The 15,713-nt window shown below is 50.8% G+C and overlaps 1 protein-coding gene across 2 annotated transcripts in view; it reads left to right on the plus strand.

The window, feature by feature from the left end:
- Tbc1d22b (TBC1 domain family member 22B) overlaps positions 1-15,713 on the plus strand; it is a 55,481-nt gene that overhangs the window by 25,971 nt on the left and 13,797 nt on the right. For both annotated transcript variants that reach the window (XM_004846665.4, XM_013072932.3), the window contains 3 exons: positions 2,215-2,329; positions 14,938-15,044; positions 15,556-15,631. In XM_004846665.4, the coding sequence (XP_004846722.1) occupies positions 2,215-2,329; positions 14,938-15,044; positions 15,556-15,631 (298 nt within the window). The remainder of the gene's footprint in view (positions 1-2,214; positions 2,330-14,937; positions 15,045-15,555; positions 15,632-15,713) is intronic.

The raw sequence follows: 15,713 nt of genomic DNA on the forward strand, positions 1-15,713 counted from the left end.
GAACCTGAATCCAAATTTGGAAAGTTATTTGATTCTTTCCAGTTTTTCTTCAATCACTGTTTCATGTAGCAGGCTGTAGTCCTCTTAAGCAGAGTAAAAATCCCAATGAAGGAGCAAAGCACCAGCTGGGTGTGGTGGCACACAGCTGTGATCCCAGCACTCCTGGAGGGTGGAGCAGGAAGATTGCAGATTCCAGCCCTGCCTGGGGAAATTAGCAACTTAGCAAGACCCTGTCCCAAATACTTAAAACATAAAAATAAATAAAAAGAATGTAGCTGAGAATGTAGCTCAACTGTGCAAAGGCCCTGGGTTCAGGCCCTAGTACTGAAAGAAATAGGGGCAAAGAATTGGGTGACGATGAATACTGAATACTGAAAGGCATGCTTTGCAAATCTGAGATACTTGAACTTTTTCCTATAGTAAGTCAGAATTACCCAGGTTAGAAGAGGATTGTCTACCTCTCCTGCATGTAGGGTGGGTTATTCTGGACTTCCCCTGGCTCGGGGCCCACGTTCTCCCCAGTAGCTGCTTGCTGCTCTCTGGTGCACAGGGGCACTGCACAGAATCCTGGTTTGAACAGCCAGCGCCCCTGAAGGTGGCCGTCGCTGGAGCCAGTCCCAGGCCTCTGTGTGGTCACGAAGGGCTGACAGCCCGCGGCGCAAATCCTTCGAAGTTCTTCCCAGAGGAGAGGAGGGTTGGTTGGCGTGGTGTATGTTTTGTGGTGCTGGGGGAACCGAGCAGAGCATCGGGCACACGCCAGGCCCCTGCTCAGCCACTGAGCCACACCCTGCCCCCAGTGGCCTCCCCACCAGGCTCCAGATGACACAGGCCGGCCTGGGCAGAGGACCCGCAGGGCGGGCATTGCTGAGACTCCAGGACATGGTGGGTCTAGCTTGGGATCCATGTGCGAGGAAGGGAGAGAGGCCATTCAGCAACAGAGGAAAGTGTGAGGGGCTGGTACCAGCAACCGAGGGTGCCGTGCTCTTCCCCCACCGGAGAGCAAGAGGTGACTCTAGAGAGGCAGAGGCCTGGTCCTCACCACCAGCAGCAGGGTTTCTTGGCTCTCTGACAGCTGACTGCAGCCCCAGCTACCCATGACAGGGGCTGAGAAACACCCTTTGTTGTGTCCATAGATTGGATTGTTTAGTGTAACCATTTCCAAAACCGTGGAACCATTTGCTTTCTCTTGGTTTCCCTGGGAGACCGCTGGCTTGGGAGCCTCTTTAATCTAACCGGGGAGCAGACTCTGTGTGCTGTGGGGCCCTGTAACCTTCTGTCCCCCACACACGTGCCGCCCTCCACTCGGTGTCCCTCTGGTGTGGTTCACAGAGATAAGAGGCCACCGGACAAAGCCATCCTTCCCATCAGGCCCTGGGGCTTGTGGTCCCCGGCTGAAGCCAAGCAGTGGGTATCCACGGGCTGAGAGAACCAGAGGAGGAGTTGAGTCCGAATGAAAGCAGGGGGAGTACAGTTGAATGGGACAGGGCAGGACTCTCCAAAGGGCCTATGAAGACCTGATCTGCGTCCCCAACCTAGGCCTCTGGGGTTCAATGACAAAGGTACCAAACCCCAGATGCTTTCCTGAGGGGCTGTGGAGATTTCTCTCTCTCCGAGTCCCAGCTGTGTGAAGCCATTGGATTTGGTTTCACTGTGTTCCATCGCCCGCAGGTGTCTGGGCTGCACCCTGTGGTGGGAAGGGACTTCCGCATGTCTAGTCTGTCCCTTGTTCCTGTCGGGCTGGGGGAGACCTGAATCTACATCTCCTGCCTTCTCAGCAGGGAGAGAGGCGAGGGTGGTGGGGAAGGTTGTTGCCTCCTCATATCCTGCAGTGACCAGAAAAGATTTAGAAAAGGCAGCAGAACTGGGTGCTCTGATGTGTTCCTCCTGGAAACGGAGAAGCACCGCGCACACAGGCGAATGCAGGATCAATCAGTGGCCCCATAGCGAAACTTCGGCTAAGTCATTTGTGTCGCTTTCCTTTCCCAGTTTATGTCACAGTAACCAGATACGGCAAAGGTGAATAAGCGGCAGGAAGTATACAGAACAACTAGTGTCAGAGACTCTTTGTATTGATATTTTTCCTCTGTTCCACAGTATTTTAAAATTTCCCTAAAAATTCTGTACTAACCCTGGAATAAATTGTGAAGTAGGTAAGTGGAGGGAGAGAGTGTGTCCCTGTGATTTAACCCTGTGTCTCCTTTCTCATTTTCCCAGATCTTTGAAAGAATTCTGTTTATTTGGGCCATCCGACACCCTGCCAGTGGGTACGTCCAGGGAATTAATGACCTGGTCACTCCGTTCTTTGTCGTCTTCCTCTCAGAATATGTGGGTAAGAAGCATGAGTACCAAGCTGAACAGCTATTGCTCTTTCTTATCTGCCATCTGTTTGTCTGTTTTTCCCGCGAGTGCAGCCGGGGGATCTGTCTTGCTGCAAATGAGGCAGATCGAGGCTTTGGAGTATACAGCGAAACCTCTTTCAACAGCAGTAGCAGCCTGGAATTTCTCTCTTGAGATGATCAGAGCTCACCTAAAAAGATCTGCCTTGTAAGAATGACCCCACTGCTGTATTTATGTTCTGCATAGACAGATGATGGTTAGATGGCTTATTTGAAGTTACTTCAGGATTATTTTGAACTTGGACACAGGCAAGGGTCCACCGTGAACACTGGCACTTGAGGTTGTGCACCAGGCCTTGTCCTTGGGAGCAGGGTGCGGGCGAGTAGAGGAGGAGAGGCTGTGGCCCTAGAGGCGATGAGAGGGGCCGGCGTGCGCCGAGGGTCCGATCCCCCCCTTGTGCCTCCTTCACCTCCTACCCACTGTGTCTGTCACTTGGGAGCGTGGTTAATTTCACGGTGTTGGTGGTGCAGTCTTTCTTCCTCCAGCTTAAAGTAAGCAGAGTCATGAAGCTAAGGGTTCTCTGTTTCTCCTCTTTGATTTCCTTGATCTCTTTGCTTCAAGCTTCACAGGAAGTCCCACCTGTCATGGTCCAGTGCTTTGTACCTTAGTCAGGGCGAGAGCTCATGCAGGGATAAGAACACTGAACCAGACTTCAGCGAAGCATTCTGCGCAGCCCCTCACTCCCCAGATGCATTGTGAGAGCCCCTGCCTCCTCGTGAGCACCAGGGCCAGGACCAGGACCCCTTCTTTATACTCGGGTGATGGGTTGTTGTGGGCTTTGGAGGAATAGGTCCATCTTCTTCAGGCTTTCTGATGGAGCTCACAGGGATGGTGTTTTGGTCTTTCCTGAGGCAGACTCAAAAAGTAAAGGCAACTGAATACCAGCCTTGTTTTGTATAAGTAGCAGCAACCAGCGTAGAATTGGGAATAAAGGTAGAAGGTCATTCTCACCACCCTGTCAGGTGATTCTAAGCAGCAAGGAAGACTGGTTAAAATTTAGCTTCCAAAAACATGAAAGAAAGCCTTTTCTAGAGGACTTGCCACCCCAATACACATGCATACACACGCATACACACGCACATGCACACACACACGATCAACTTTTAGGGGCCGTTTAATTTTATAAGAGCTGGTCTGTTGGGATTTGGGGGTGGCTTCTTGCAATAGTAGCCATCCTTTTCCTCTTTCTCTTCCTCTTCTCCTTTTTCAGTGCTGGGGATTGAACGAGGGCCTTGCACATGCTCAGCACACACTCTGCCACTCAGCTATGCCCACCACCTAGGCGTTTTCTGAAGTAGTATGAAAGGCTGTGAGCTGTCTGTGGTGGCTCGTGCCTCTAGACCTTGGGAGGCTAAGACGAAAGGATCATTTGATCCGAGGAGCTTGAGGCTAGTCTTGAGACCCTGTCTCAAAAACATAAAAGATGAGCCTAGGAATGTATTAATCCATTCAGTAATTTACATCTGAGGTGTAAATGCTGTTCTACCATGCGGGTGACAGTGTCACGCCAGTTACAAAGAACCCTCAGCAGTGTAGCTCTGACTGGATGCTGAATTACTTCGTCACTGCCATTCATATTTTGTAGCCAGCTTTCCTTTACTCCTCCACATGCCTGTCACCTGCTTTCTGACCCCGAGTGTGGTGAATCCGCCCACCTGCCCACAGGGAAGCCGCTGCAGTCCCACAGCCTGTGTATGCGCATGTGTGCGGGAAGCCTGGGCCTCTCCTCCCTTCCCATGGCCCGGGCTGGGCCAGCCACAGGGTCGCTTCTGCAGCAGGCCTCACGTCCGGCCTTCAGGGCCTCCTCACCCAGGAGCACGGGCCCATTCTTTTTTTGGGGTACCGGGGATATGCTTGCACAGCAGGTGGGCGAAACGGCTGAGCTAAATCCCCGGCCCCACCCCATTCATTTTTAATGAAAACTTTATGCTAAATTTCAAACGTATGTAAAAATTAAGAAATGATACCATACACCCCCTTACACCCATCACCCAATTTCAGCCATCGGCCGTGTTTCATGTGGCCCCTGTCTGTTCTCCACCCTGCTCCCCTGTGGATTATTAGGATGACATCTCAGTATCAGACATCACATCATTTCGGTCATAATGTCTCTGTGTGTATCCCTGAATGACCAGGTGTTCTAAGAAAGACACAGCCATAGGCAGTGATCACATCTGAAAAGTAATGCCAGCTCTGTAATGTAACCGAATATGCAGCCAGCGTTCAAATTTTCCTAGTCCTTATACATTTATTCAACAATTTGTTTGCATAGGATCCAAATCAGAGCCCTATGTTCTATAGGTGGTTGATAAATCTCTCAATCCCTCGTTCTCATCTGTCTCTCTCCCTAAGGAGTTTGTACCATTAGCCCTTATTTTTCTGGTTTTCTTTTTCTTTCTTTTTTTTTTTTTTGGTACTGGGCGGGGCAGGGGGGGGATCGAACTTGGGTCCTTGTGCTTGCACAGCAGGTGGCGAAACCACTGAGCTAAATCCCCAGCCCCTATTTTTCCGGTTTTCAACCAAGGGCCTTGCCATGCCAAGCAGTAATATAACCCCGAGTTTTAAATCACTTTAGTACTTGTAAAGTACTTTGACAGACCTAACTTCCTCTAGCAGCCCCCAGGGTCTCTTTAAGGTTGAGGCATCAGCCCATTTTCCAGCTGAGTAAGCTGAGGGTCAGCCATGCAGTGAGCTTCAGAAACTCGACTGCAAACCCTACCTCAGTACCTGTGCTCGGCCAGGCTGGACTCTAGGCTCAGGTCCTCCTCCCTCCCATCCAGGGCCTCTCCTGCAGCATTCTCTGCTCCATAGTAGGCAGCACATTTCTTCCTTACCTTACACGAAATTGTAGTAGAGGAGTGTTTTCTTCTACAAAGTCAAAACAACATGGAAATGTTACCACACCCACGTCCACACCCTGTGCCCGCCTAAAATAACTGCTGCTAACCTTGCAGCCCGTTTCTGGTGTGTGGACAGAACTGTGCAAAAGACAGGCTTTTGTCTTTCTTTTTGATTTCCTTTGCTGTGTCCAGAAAAATGGGATTGAACTATCCAGACTTTCCTGCCTCTTGCTTGTTTTCATTTAAAAATTTCATCCTCAGCTGTCCATGACTGGACGTATAAATTTACATCATAATTTTCAGCAACTTTACTATATTCATACTGAGGCTTTTCTATAGTTTATTTAACTATTTCTCTGTAGAGAAACATTTAAGTTGTTTATAATTTTTAGTTATTATAGATATCATTACAATGAAATTTCCAGGCTTGGTGGTGCACACCTACAATCCCAGCACTTGGAAGGCTGAGGCACGAGGATTGCTGTGAGTTTGAGGCCAGCCTGGACTACATAGTGAGTTCAAGGTTATAGTGGAAAACCAAAATAAATAAATAAATAAATAAATAAAATTCCATTAGTAATTTATTTTTCTGTATGGCAAAGGATGGGATTCGAATTTCCTTCTGATTAGATAGCTAAATTGTTTTTAACATCATTTTCAAAAATAGGTCCTTTTTTTGCTGTTATGGAATCTGTCTTCATAATATGATATAACTTCCTTCATTTACATGGCTCTGCCTCATTCTGTTCCATTGATCTCCATTTCTATCCAAGTACCATTTTCTTGAGCTTTATTGTGTGTGTGTGTGTGTGTGTGTGTGTGTGTGTGTGTGTGTAAATCCAGGGCCATTCACTTCTGTTTTGTTTTGTTTTGTTTAGTACCAGGGATCAAACTTGGGACCTTGTGCTTGTGAGGCAGGCGGCAGCACCATTAAGCTAAATCCCCGGCCCTTCACTTCTGTTTTTTAAAATTGGCTCTTCCTCCAGATAAACTGTACTATCTTATTTCATTTATTTTTACCGTTTTCGGTGTGATAACCCTCAGCATGAGAGGGCCCTCCTCTTGGAGTGTGAATGCAGAATTGTCAGCTGCAGGTCTGGTGTCACCTAGCAGACCCCTTGAGCTGTTCATTCATCTTGCATGAAACTTTGTCCCCACTGAGTCCAGCCATCCTCCCTGCCCCAGCAGCTGCCCTTCTTGGGTTCAGTGAACTCAGCTGTCTTGCTCCATCCTAGGGGTTAGTGATCAGTATTTGTCCTTTGTAACCAGCTCATTTCCCTTAGTAGAGTCCTTAGGGACTTCCAGATGAACCTAGAACCAGTGTGTCCAACGAGGAGGTGGGGCACCCTTTAGAATTTTTCTTGAAGTTGCAATACATTTTTAAGTTTTGTGGGGGTTTTTGGTAGCAACTTTATTGGGGTGTAATTCACATACCAACCATCCACTCACCGGAAGTGTACCATTCAGTAGTTCTTAGTGCATTTGCGGAGCTGGGTAACTGTCTCCCAGTCAGTGTTAGGACATTTATCACTTCAAGAAGAAACCTTGGTTCTGGCAGTAGGAGTTCCATGGTAGAGCATTTGCCTTGCATGTGTTAGACCCGAGGTTTGATCCCCAGCCCTGGAAAGGAAGGGAGGAGGGAGCGAGGAGAGAAAGAGAGGAAGAAGAGGAGAGAGGGAAGGAAAGAAAGAAACAGTGTGTCCTTCAGCCATCACTCCAGCTCCCCTAAACAGCCACTAATCCATCACTGTGGGTTTGCTTTTCAAAATTCATCCGTGTTAAAGGATGTGTCAGTTCTTAATTCCCTTTTGTGGCTAACTGTTGCATGGTATTGATATTCCACATCACATTCATCTGTTCATCCGCTGATGGATGTAAATTAAGGGGGTGTTTATTGTTTTACAGTGATTGAACCGATTATGGCCTCATGCTGTCTTCCACGGAGCTGCACCTCAGCCCATAAATTACGGGCTTCTCCCTGCCTCAAGGCCCTTCTTGAACAGAGATAAAACACTGTGGGTTTCAAGAGTGGCTCTCTTGTCCTGGTAACAATGCTGCTTTTCTTCCCTCTCTAAGGGTACCACCTCCCAGAAGGTAGCGGCTCTGCAAGGCTATCTGCTGCAGCCCTGCTTGGGGCCGTCCCCTGCTGCAGGAGCCCCAGTGTCTTCCCCAGGGCCCAGGTCTTCTGCCAGGTCTCCCCAGGCAGCCGCCCCTGCCACCCCATCTCACCAAACGCAGCTCGGGGGGCTTGCCTGCCTGGTGGAGCTGTACCTGGCTCTCTTCCCCTGTCCCCTGTGCCTTTTCCTGCTTCCGTCACTTAGCACCTGAGCTTGCTTTATGCTTTGTGTCATCTTTGTTGTGAACTAGTTGGAACAGGGAGATCCAGCAACTCCTCCCTTTTTGGCTGTCCTGGGGATTGAACCTGAGCTTCACACATACTAGACAAGTGCTCTACCACAAAACTACATCCTCAGTCCTTTCTGTTTTTTACTTTGAGGCAGAGCCTCGCTCAGTTGCCCAGGCCGGGTTCAAACTTGTGATTCTCCTGCCTTGGCTTCCCTCTGCTGGGATTACCGGTGTGCACCACTGTGCCTGGCTGGCGCCTCACTTCTGAGTGAGCTGATAGAGCAGCTGTCCATAGCCAGCCTGGCCCCAAGCTGCTGCTTTATTTGCTGAAGCCAGCTTCTCCTATAAAAGTTCATTTCCTGCAAGTAAGCCGGCTAGGGCAGGGTCAGGGCTAGGGGTCCCTGCTGGAGACAGGACGTCTCTAGATCAGGGTCTCTGAGCCCAGGCTTCACCCTGGACTCTCACCTCACTCCTCTGTATCATCAGACAGGCTCTTCCACAGAGCTCCTCTGCCTAAAGCCCTTACATCCATCACCTTCTGGCTAAAATGTCCAAGGTCTTAGCAGGGCACAGTGGCCCACGCCTGCAGTCCCAGCTACCTCGGAGGCTGAGGCAGGAGGATCACATGAGCCCAGGAGTTCAGGCCTATCCTAGAATATGTGCTGCCGAAGCGAGCACAGGCCTATCCTAGAAAACACAAGACTGTCTCAGGAAACTAAAACTAAAACCATTCAAGGTCTCATCTCAGAGTGCAGGGACCTATATGATGTGTCCCCTTTCCTCACTCCTCAAGCTCAGCCATCCAAAATGGACATTTTAAACCTCAGACCTTGTGCTACGCCGTCTCTTTATCCCCGGGGGAATCCTCGGTGAATCACGGGAATTAAGGAAGTAAGGCCACCCTCTCTTCCTCCTGGAGTCCTTCCCGAGACCCTCCCACGCCACCACTGTCCTGCCTGTGCTCTGCTAGAGCCCTGTGGGTGTCTTTGGCAGCACCTGCCCTCTACCCCCAGACTCATTCTTCGAGGCCAGGGACTATTTTAAACTTCATTTGTTTGTTTTAGACAGTGTCTCGCTGTGTAGCCCAGGCTGGCCTGAAACTCGCTGTCCTCCTGCCTCAGCCTCCCGAGTGCTGGGATTACAGGCGTGTACCATTTTAACTTGGGGGGGTGACAGTGAACCTTTTAGAGACCCAAACTGCAACCCAAAACCCATTTATTTATTGCAAAGTGTTGCAATTAAACCTGAGTGCTGAGATTTTAGTTTAGAAAAAAAAATCTCTACATTAACATCTTTTGTCTTAGAAGAAAAACCACACAGTGTCCACTTAGGCGTCCCACACCTGCCTGGATGAACGGGAAAATATTCTGGGCTAGTTTTGCAAGATCCTGTCCTCAGGGGCTGGGACGGCTCTTCGGGGCTTGGCCACTGGGGCAGTGAGCCCCACTTTTGTACAGTTGCTGGGGTGCGGTAGAGTGAGAACCACCCTCACCCGCAGGCCTGCTCCAGGCACTGCATCAGGCCCCTAACCAGAGTAAGCCCTGCTGTTCAGTTACTCATTCAAGGAAAACGAAAACTACAGCCCCCAGAAGACTTGAACTTACGAGAATATTCCTAGCATCCTGGTTCATACAGACAGAGACAACCCTTCGACCCATTAACAGCCATCCACGCCACAGAGTAGGACTTAGCAATAAAAGGGACGCTGACGAATACAGCCACATGGAAGGAATCTCAGATCCATTAAGCTGATGAGTGGAGGATGCCAGGTGCCACAAAAAGTACCTGTTACACATATGATTCCATTTCTGTGGACTCCAAATCCCAGCAGAGCTGGTGTGCGGCAACAGAAACTGAAACAGAGGCCTTTGGCAGGGGACGTGAGGAGTCGCTCTTAGGGGGACAGAGATGCTCCAACATGGATTGGGGCCTTTTGATTTTTCACCGCAATGTAGATTCGCATCAAAACTCAGAACTACGGAGGAGCATGCCCTTTACAGTATGTAAACCCATCCTTACAGGTTTAAATTGGGAGGCAGAAGCACATCATGAACTGAAAAAGCTGGCAAAGTCTCCGTGTTGCTATGATGAAGAAGCCAAGGCTGGTGTTGTAGAAACACAGGCGTCAGTTTGACTCCTGGTGTCTGCAGGCCAGCGTCCCAGCGAGGGTCCCAGCTGCAGCACAGCCCAGCAGGGAAGAGGAGGAGAGGCAGCCCTGAGCAGCGAGCCCAGGGTGTGCTGTAGCCTCAGGTGACAGCAGCCTTCTCTGCCCGTGAGAGCGGGAATGCACTCCCTGGAGAAAAACGCCAACCCCTCCCAAAGCGCTGATGGCCTCCTAGAGCTCACACCTCACTGGGGACCAAGCACAGGAAGCTCAGGTCCCAAGTGCAGCAAGTGCCACAGACAGAGCTGAGCAGGAGAGACAAGGGTGTGTCACTTCGGCAGGGCAGGAACAGCAGGCGGGCGTTACACAGCTGGCCAGCCAGGGCTACACCGAGGCATGACCTTGAGCAGAGTCTGGAGGAGGTAGGAGGAAGCCTGTAGTTCACAGTGAACCCCACATTTTCACAGAGAAGGAGGCCATGCCTGTGGCGAGTCCCGCCTGGCTGTCGGACACACTTCCTCCTCCACACCCGTGGTTCCTGGCTGCCATTGCTCTCCCGGCATCTCTGGTTCTCTGCGTGGCCCCTGCCCTACCCTGTGCTTCCCTGGACGACTACTCAAAGACCAAGGGTGAAACTGGACTGACTTCCCTAGTAACGGAGAGTTTCTGTTATTATCTCAAGAGGAGGACATTGCTGGGATCTCAAGCCAACACCAAGAGGCGGGTTTAACCAGCAGCTTCTGATTTTTGCTAAATGAAAGTGAAAACAGTACAGGAATCTAAGGAAAGTAGAGGAAACTTGAAGGTAAATTAATTTTAACCAGGGTGTCATGACACACATGCCCAGGTTACCCCACTCCGGGTACCAGTGCTCGTGTGTCATTCCAAGGTCCTGGTCTCTGCCCCGAGTGTCGGGCATGTGTCCAAGGGTCCCACAGTCAGCTGCTTCCCTGCATTTTCAGACGCTGAGTCTCCTCCGACAGGCAGCATTATGGGCCTCCCTGTGGGTCCCTTCACAGCAAGAGCCACAGAATAGAGCCTTCCTCCATCACCGCAGAGAGGCCGCCTCCCTTAGGACTGCTCCCTTCGGCGGCAGGCGGTGTGGTCTTCCTGCGACTGACTGAGTGGCCACTCCATCACTCTGTCTGTGCTGAAGGCTGGCAGTGGCGTCATGATGGTCTTGGAAGAGCAGCAACACCAGCATGTTTATATAGAACTAGGGCCACTCAAAAGGTACGCAGAAGCCATCAGGCAACCCTTAATGCTTTTCTTTTTTTGGTACCGGGGATCGAACTTGGGACCTTGTGCTTGTGGGGCAGGCACTGGAACCACTGAGCTAAATTCCTGGCTCTTGTGCTTTTTTAAAAACTATTTTTCTGAATGAAATATATAAGGTTTTGTTTTCTGAGGTTGTTTAGGTGTATGTCCAAAAGGATTTATGTTTTCTTTTCCTCAGTCATTTTACTTTTGTAATCAGAAAATATTCAGGGTATTCTTAGGAGTCCAGTTTCTAACAAAACAAGGCCAGGAGGCCCTGGGAAGCCACCTGCTTGTGGCTGGGAGCCCTTGGGTTCTGGCCACCAGATGGATCATGGATCCAGGGATCTCTAAGTCTGGAAACTGCCCCAGGGTCAAGAAGGTGCTCAGAAACCAGAGCAGCGGGTTATACTTGTCACCTTAGGTAAAACCAGTTCTTCCTAGGCTGGGGATTTAGCTCAGTGGTTCTGGTGCCTGCTGGCAAGCACAAGGTCCTGAGTTCATTCCCCGGTACCAAAACCAAAACCAAAAAACCCCAGTTCTTCCTGAAGCCGGGAGTGAGTCTGTGAGGCCTATGTTAAGCTGATTTCAGACCCAGGACTCAAGAGTTCTCAGGAAAAACCAACCGTTGGCTGGAGCCACCACTCAGGCACATTTTATCGGCTAATACATAGGCCTGTTCTTGTCATGCTCAGAGTGGGCGATTTGATTTTTATAAAGAGCTTTTTGGTTTCTTCCTCTCCGATGCTTTGCCTCTTGAAATGGCCACAAGGTGTCCCTTAAAGCCCTGGTCCCTCTGGTCTGCGTGCTGGACGCTGAATGCTTGTCGTGACAGCGGGAGACACAGCCCTGGCTCTCTCGCTCGAGATCCTGGGCTGGCATGGTTTCCCACCTCAGCTGCAATTATGTGCTGAGTTTCCTCAAGTGGACATTAACGGTCCTTCGGAGCAGGTTGTTCATGCTGCACAGAGCCCTTCCCAGAGCACTTGCTCCTCCCTTTCTCTGCTGCTTTCTGCCGGTGCACTCAGCTCACAGGTTTTGGCTGCTTGTGTGAATTTTACCCTCCCGCAGGCAGAAGAACCTTACTCACTTCTCCCTCCACCCTCCAGAAACCTGGGAGCTGGCTGCTGTCGCCTGCTGTTGCTGAAGCACACGGGTCCCTTGCTGCAGGCCCCAGAGTGGGGCTCAGCACCGATCAGTGGGTTCCTGGCTCCCAGGACAGCGATAGTGTGAAGTTGTGTAGCCAGAGAGGATCCTTACCAGCCTAGCACCTCGTGTAGTTGGCCTGATTTTCTTCCTGAAGACCAAAAAGTAGAAGTGGGAAGCTTTGAGAATTGACTGATTTTTAAGGCCTATTTTGGGATGGCAGGTTTGGCATTTAGGATTAGGTTTGGCTGCAAATACTAGAGATGTAAAATGTCAGCGGCTTAAACAAGAGAGACTTCTATTTGCTCCTCATATGATAAAATGCTACTAGCAATGCCAGCTAACAATTACATAATGCTTATTTTATGCCAGGCCCTTTTAATATACTAACTTATTTAACCCTCATAGCAGCCTCCGACCCTGTACGGATGAGGCATCAGAGCACAGAGGTAAAGCTAATTGCCCAAAGTCGCGTAGCTCTCATGCCTGAGCTGGGATTTCGTCGCTGCAGTCTGAGCCCGTGTCTGCCCGGGACCAGTGCTGTCCTGTCTGACGGACAGACCGCAGGCCAGTCGTGGGTCAGCTCGTGCCACATTGTCCTGAGAGACCCGGGTTGTCTCCGGCCTGTGTGTGTGTTCCTGTCCCTCTTGGATCTCCCTTGCAGTCTCCCGGAACCCTGTGTCCTGCTGCAAGGCCGGTCCTGGAGCAGCTCAGCGTTCCTGACCCGAGAATTGGAGGATGGTGGAGAAAGTGTGGCTGATCCCGCTGTGCAGAAACGAGCTGGGGCACGCACAGTGGCTGGGGAGCTCTCAGGAGGGCACGGGAAGCAGAAAGAAATGGGGATTCAGAGCCGGGCCTTATGGCCTGGTATTGCTTAACTAGATTAATTATATACATATATCATCATGCACAAAACACTACATAATTTTTGGGGGGGGTACTGGGGATCGAACTTGGGTTCTTGAGCTTGCACAGCAGGTGGCGAAACCACTGAGCTAAATCCCTGGCCCTAAGTAATGTTTAATAAGGACAAAAACGAAAGTGATATTTCTTTTTGTTTGTTTGTTTGTTTGATATGGTCTCGCTGTGTGGCCTTGAACTTACTATGTAGTCCAGGCTGGCCTCAGAATCATGGTGATCCTCCTGCCTCAGCCTCATGAGTGCTGGGATTACAGGTGTATACCAACATGCCTGGCAATGAAATGGACCTTTATACATTATCTAAATTCTTAGTTTCTGCAAGCTTTATGTTGTTTTACAAAATCTTTATTCTTTTTTGGTAATAAAAGGCAAGCGGAGTCAATTGTGACTTTTTTCTCCTAAAATATTGTGCATTTTAGAGGACTATAAAAATTATGTTTATTGTTGAAATTCTAAAAAGTCCAGTAAAGCTTAAAGAAAATAAAATCCTTCATCCTGCCACCTGGGGAATAAGCGCTGTAAACCCTGTGATATATTTTTTCCTCTCTGCTTGTATAAACACACATAAATATTCTGTGTACAGTGGTTGAAAGTCTAACAGAAGTAATTCTGTGCCTTAGCATTGACGTTACGCCTTCCTGAAAGCTTCGTGTGGAATATCCACCGAGTGCCTGTTATGTGCTGGGCACTGTGCTCAGTATTAACCTAAAGTGAGACTTTTGGGGCATTCTCAGAGCCACAGCTTTTCTGACGAAGCACCTCACTCTACCCGCAAAAGTTCTGTCTGAACAGGCCTTGATGTTCACATAAGAGCACCTTTTTAAGCAGAACACGAGTCTAAGAGTTGTTCCATGTTGTTGTGTGAAGGCTCAGCTATAGGTCTTAGTAACGGTTCCCATCAACGAAGGGGCCAGGTTCAGAACAGAGCCTTGACCCTAGCACAGGGACTGCAGTGCCACCCTGGGTCAGAGCAGCGCTGTGGGTCTAGGGGCAAAGCTGCCTTTGTGCACATTCAAGGGCTGGAAGGTCTCCTGTGCCCGTGCAGGCACGTGGTGGGCGGTGGGTGCTGGGCTGTCTTCCGGGCTGAGGAGGGCCTGCTCCTCCTGCAGCCGGGGGGAGGAGCACTGCGTGGTTTTTTCCTTCTTCCCCTTCCTTATTTGGGTCTCAGACCAAACCGCTTCTCACCCCTGCTGCACTGTGGGGTTTCCACGAGCAGCTCGTACAAGAGGTCCCATGGCTAAGTAAGCTTGGGAAATGTGGGTGAGCCAAGTGGAACGGATTGACTTAATGCAGAAGCCTATGACTTCTCGAGCCCTGAGATGCTCGGATCTTGGCAAATCTCCAAGATGGTGCCGATGTCTCGCAGTGCTTCTCATCCACACCTGTCTACGGAACCCTCTCTTGTCCTTGCGAATTCTGTAGGATCAGTGTTCAGCGGGGCCCATCCTGGGAAATACAGCTCGGTGGCGTTAAACATAGGAGCGTTCACAGGCTCGGCTCACCCACATCACCCCGAGGGCCAGGCCTGTGGTCTGCCTGACCCCAGTCAGGGTTCCATCCTCGAGATGAGCCGTGGGTCTCGAGATGGGCCAGCGTGTGTGCAAGATAGCCCGCTGGGTTCCAGACCCCTCCGGCGAGCTGAGTAGAGCTCGAATGTGAGGCTTGAATTTCCGCTTTCAGAAACGGAATGAACAAGTGCAGAGGAAGGGGCAGGTGCCTGGGCCCAGCGGGGCTGCTGTGAGAAATGCCCGCTGAGCACTGAGGGAGGTCTTGGGACTCCGAGGGACACGCCTGCCCAACCAACAAGGGCAGCGGAGGGACAGGCCCTCGTGCCTTGGCCTCGTGTCAGCCTGTTTCCGCTGGCCTTCTCTCTCTCTCTCTCTTTCAGATAAGGCCTCTGGACCTTGTTCACCTTTTGTTTTACAGAAGAGGACGTGGAGAACTTCGACGTGACCAACTTGTCTCAGGACATGCTGCGGAGCATCGAGGCCGACAGCTTTTGGTGCATGAGCAAGCTGCTGGACGGGATCCAGGTGGGGCAGCCCTGCCCTTGCGGGGTGCCAGGTGCAGGGCTCCCACAGATGTGGTTCCTTCCTTACAGCTCTCCTGGACTGGCCAGGGCACTGCCCACCACGGCCCCTCCGTTGTGTCTGGTCCGCTTCACGGTGCTCTGGCGTCCCTGGGACTTGGGAAGTCCCCAGGCCTCGCTGGCTGTGTCAGAGAAGGCCCCTCCCTCCTGCCGGATGCCTAGAGCCCCATGGCTTTGCTTCACAATCCGGGGCTCCCTCAGGCTTTCCCGAGACTCCTTCCTCCCCAGACACTGGCCAGCAGTCAGCATTGGGTTTGGAAAGAGAACCTATACTTGGGCCCGGGATTTAGCTCAGGGGTTCTGCCACCTGCCTCATAAGCGCAAGGTCCTGAGTTCGATCTCCAGTACTGGAAAAAAAAAAGAGAACCTGTGCTTCCTAAATGTTTCAGTGAACTGGAGGGGCAGTTGCTCGGCGGGCCGGGCCCCTGCTCACCTGCGCCCTGTGTCTTTTGCAGGATAACTACACCTTCGCACAGCCGGGGATTCAGAAGAAGGTCAAGGCGCTGGAGGAGCTTGTCAGCCGGATTGATGGTAGGTTCAGAGGAGCAGGACTCCTCTGGCGGTGGCCCGGTGCGATTGTGACCCAGGGCAGCAGTCCTCGGGGGACCCCCAG

This window comes from Heterocephalus glaber, unplaced genomic scaffold (assembly GCF_053883595.1).
Source record: "Heterocephalus glaber isolate CG9 unplaced genomic scaffold, H.glaber_assembly_v1.0 deba00001497, whole genome shotgun sequence".
In the NCBI taxonomy this organism is placed as follows: domain Eukaryota; kingdom Metazoa; phylum Chordata; class Mammalia; order Rodentia; family Bathyergidae; genus Heterocephalus; species Heterocephalus glaber.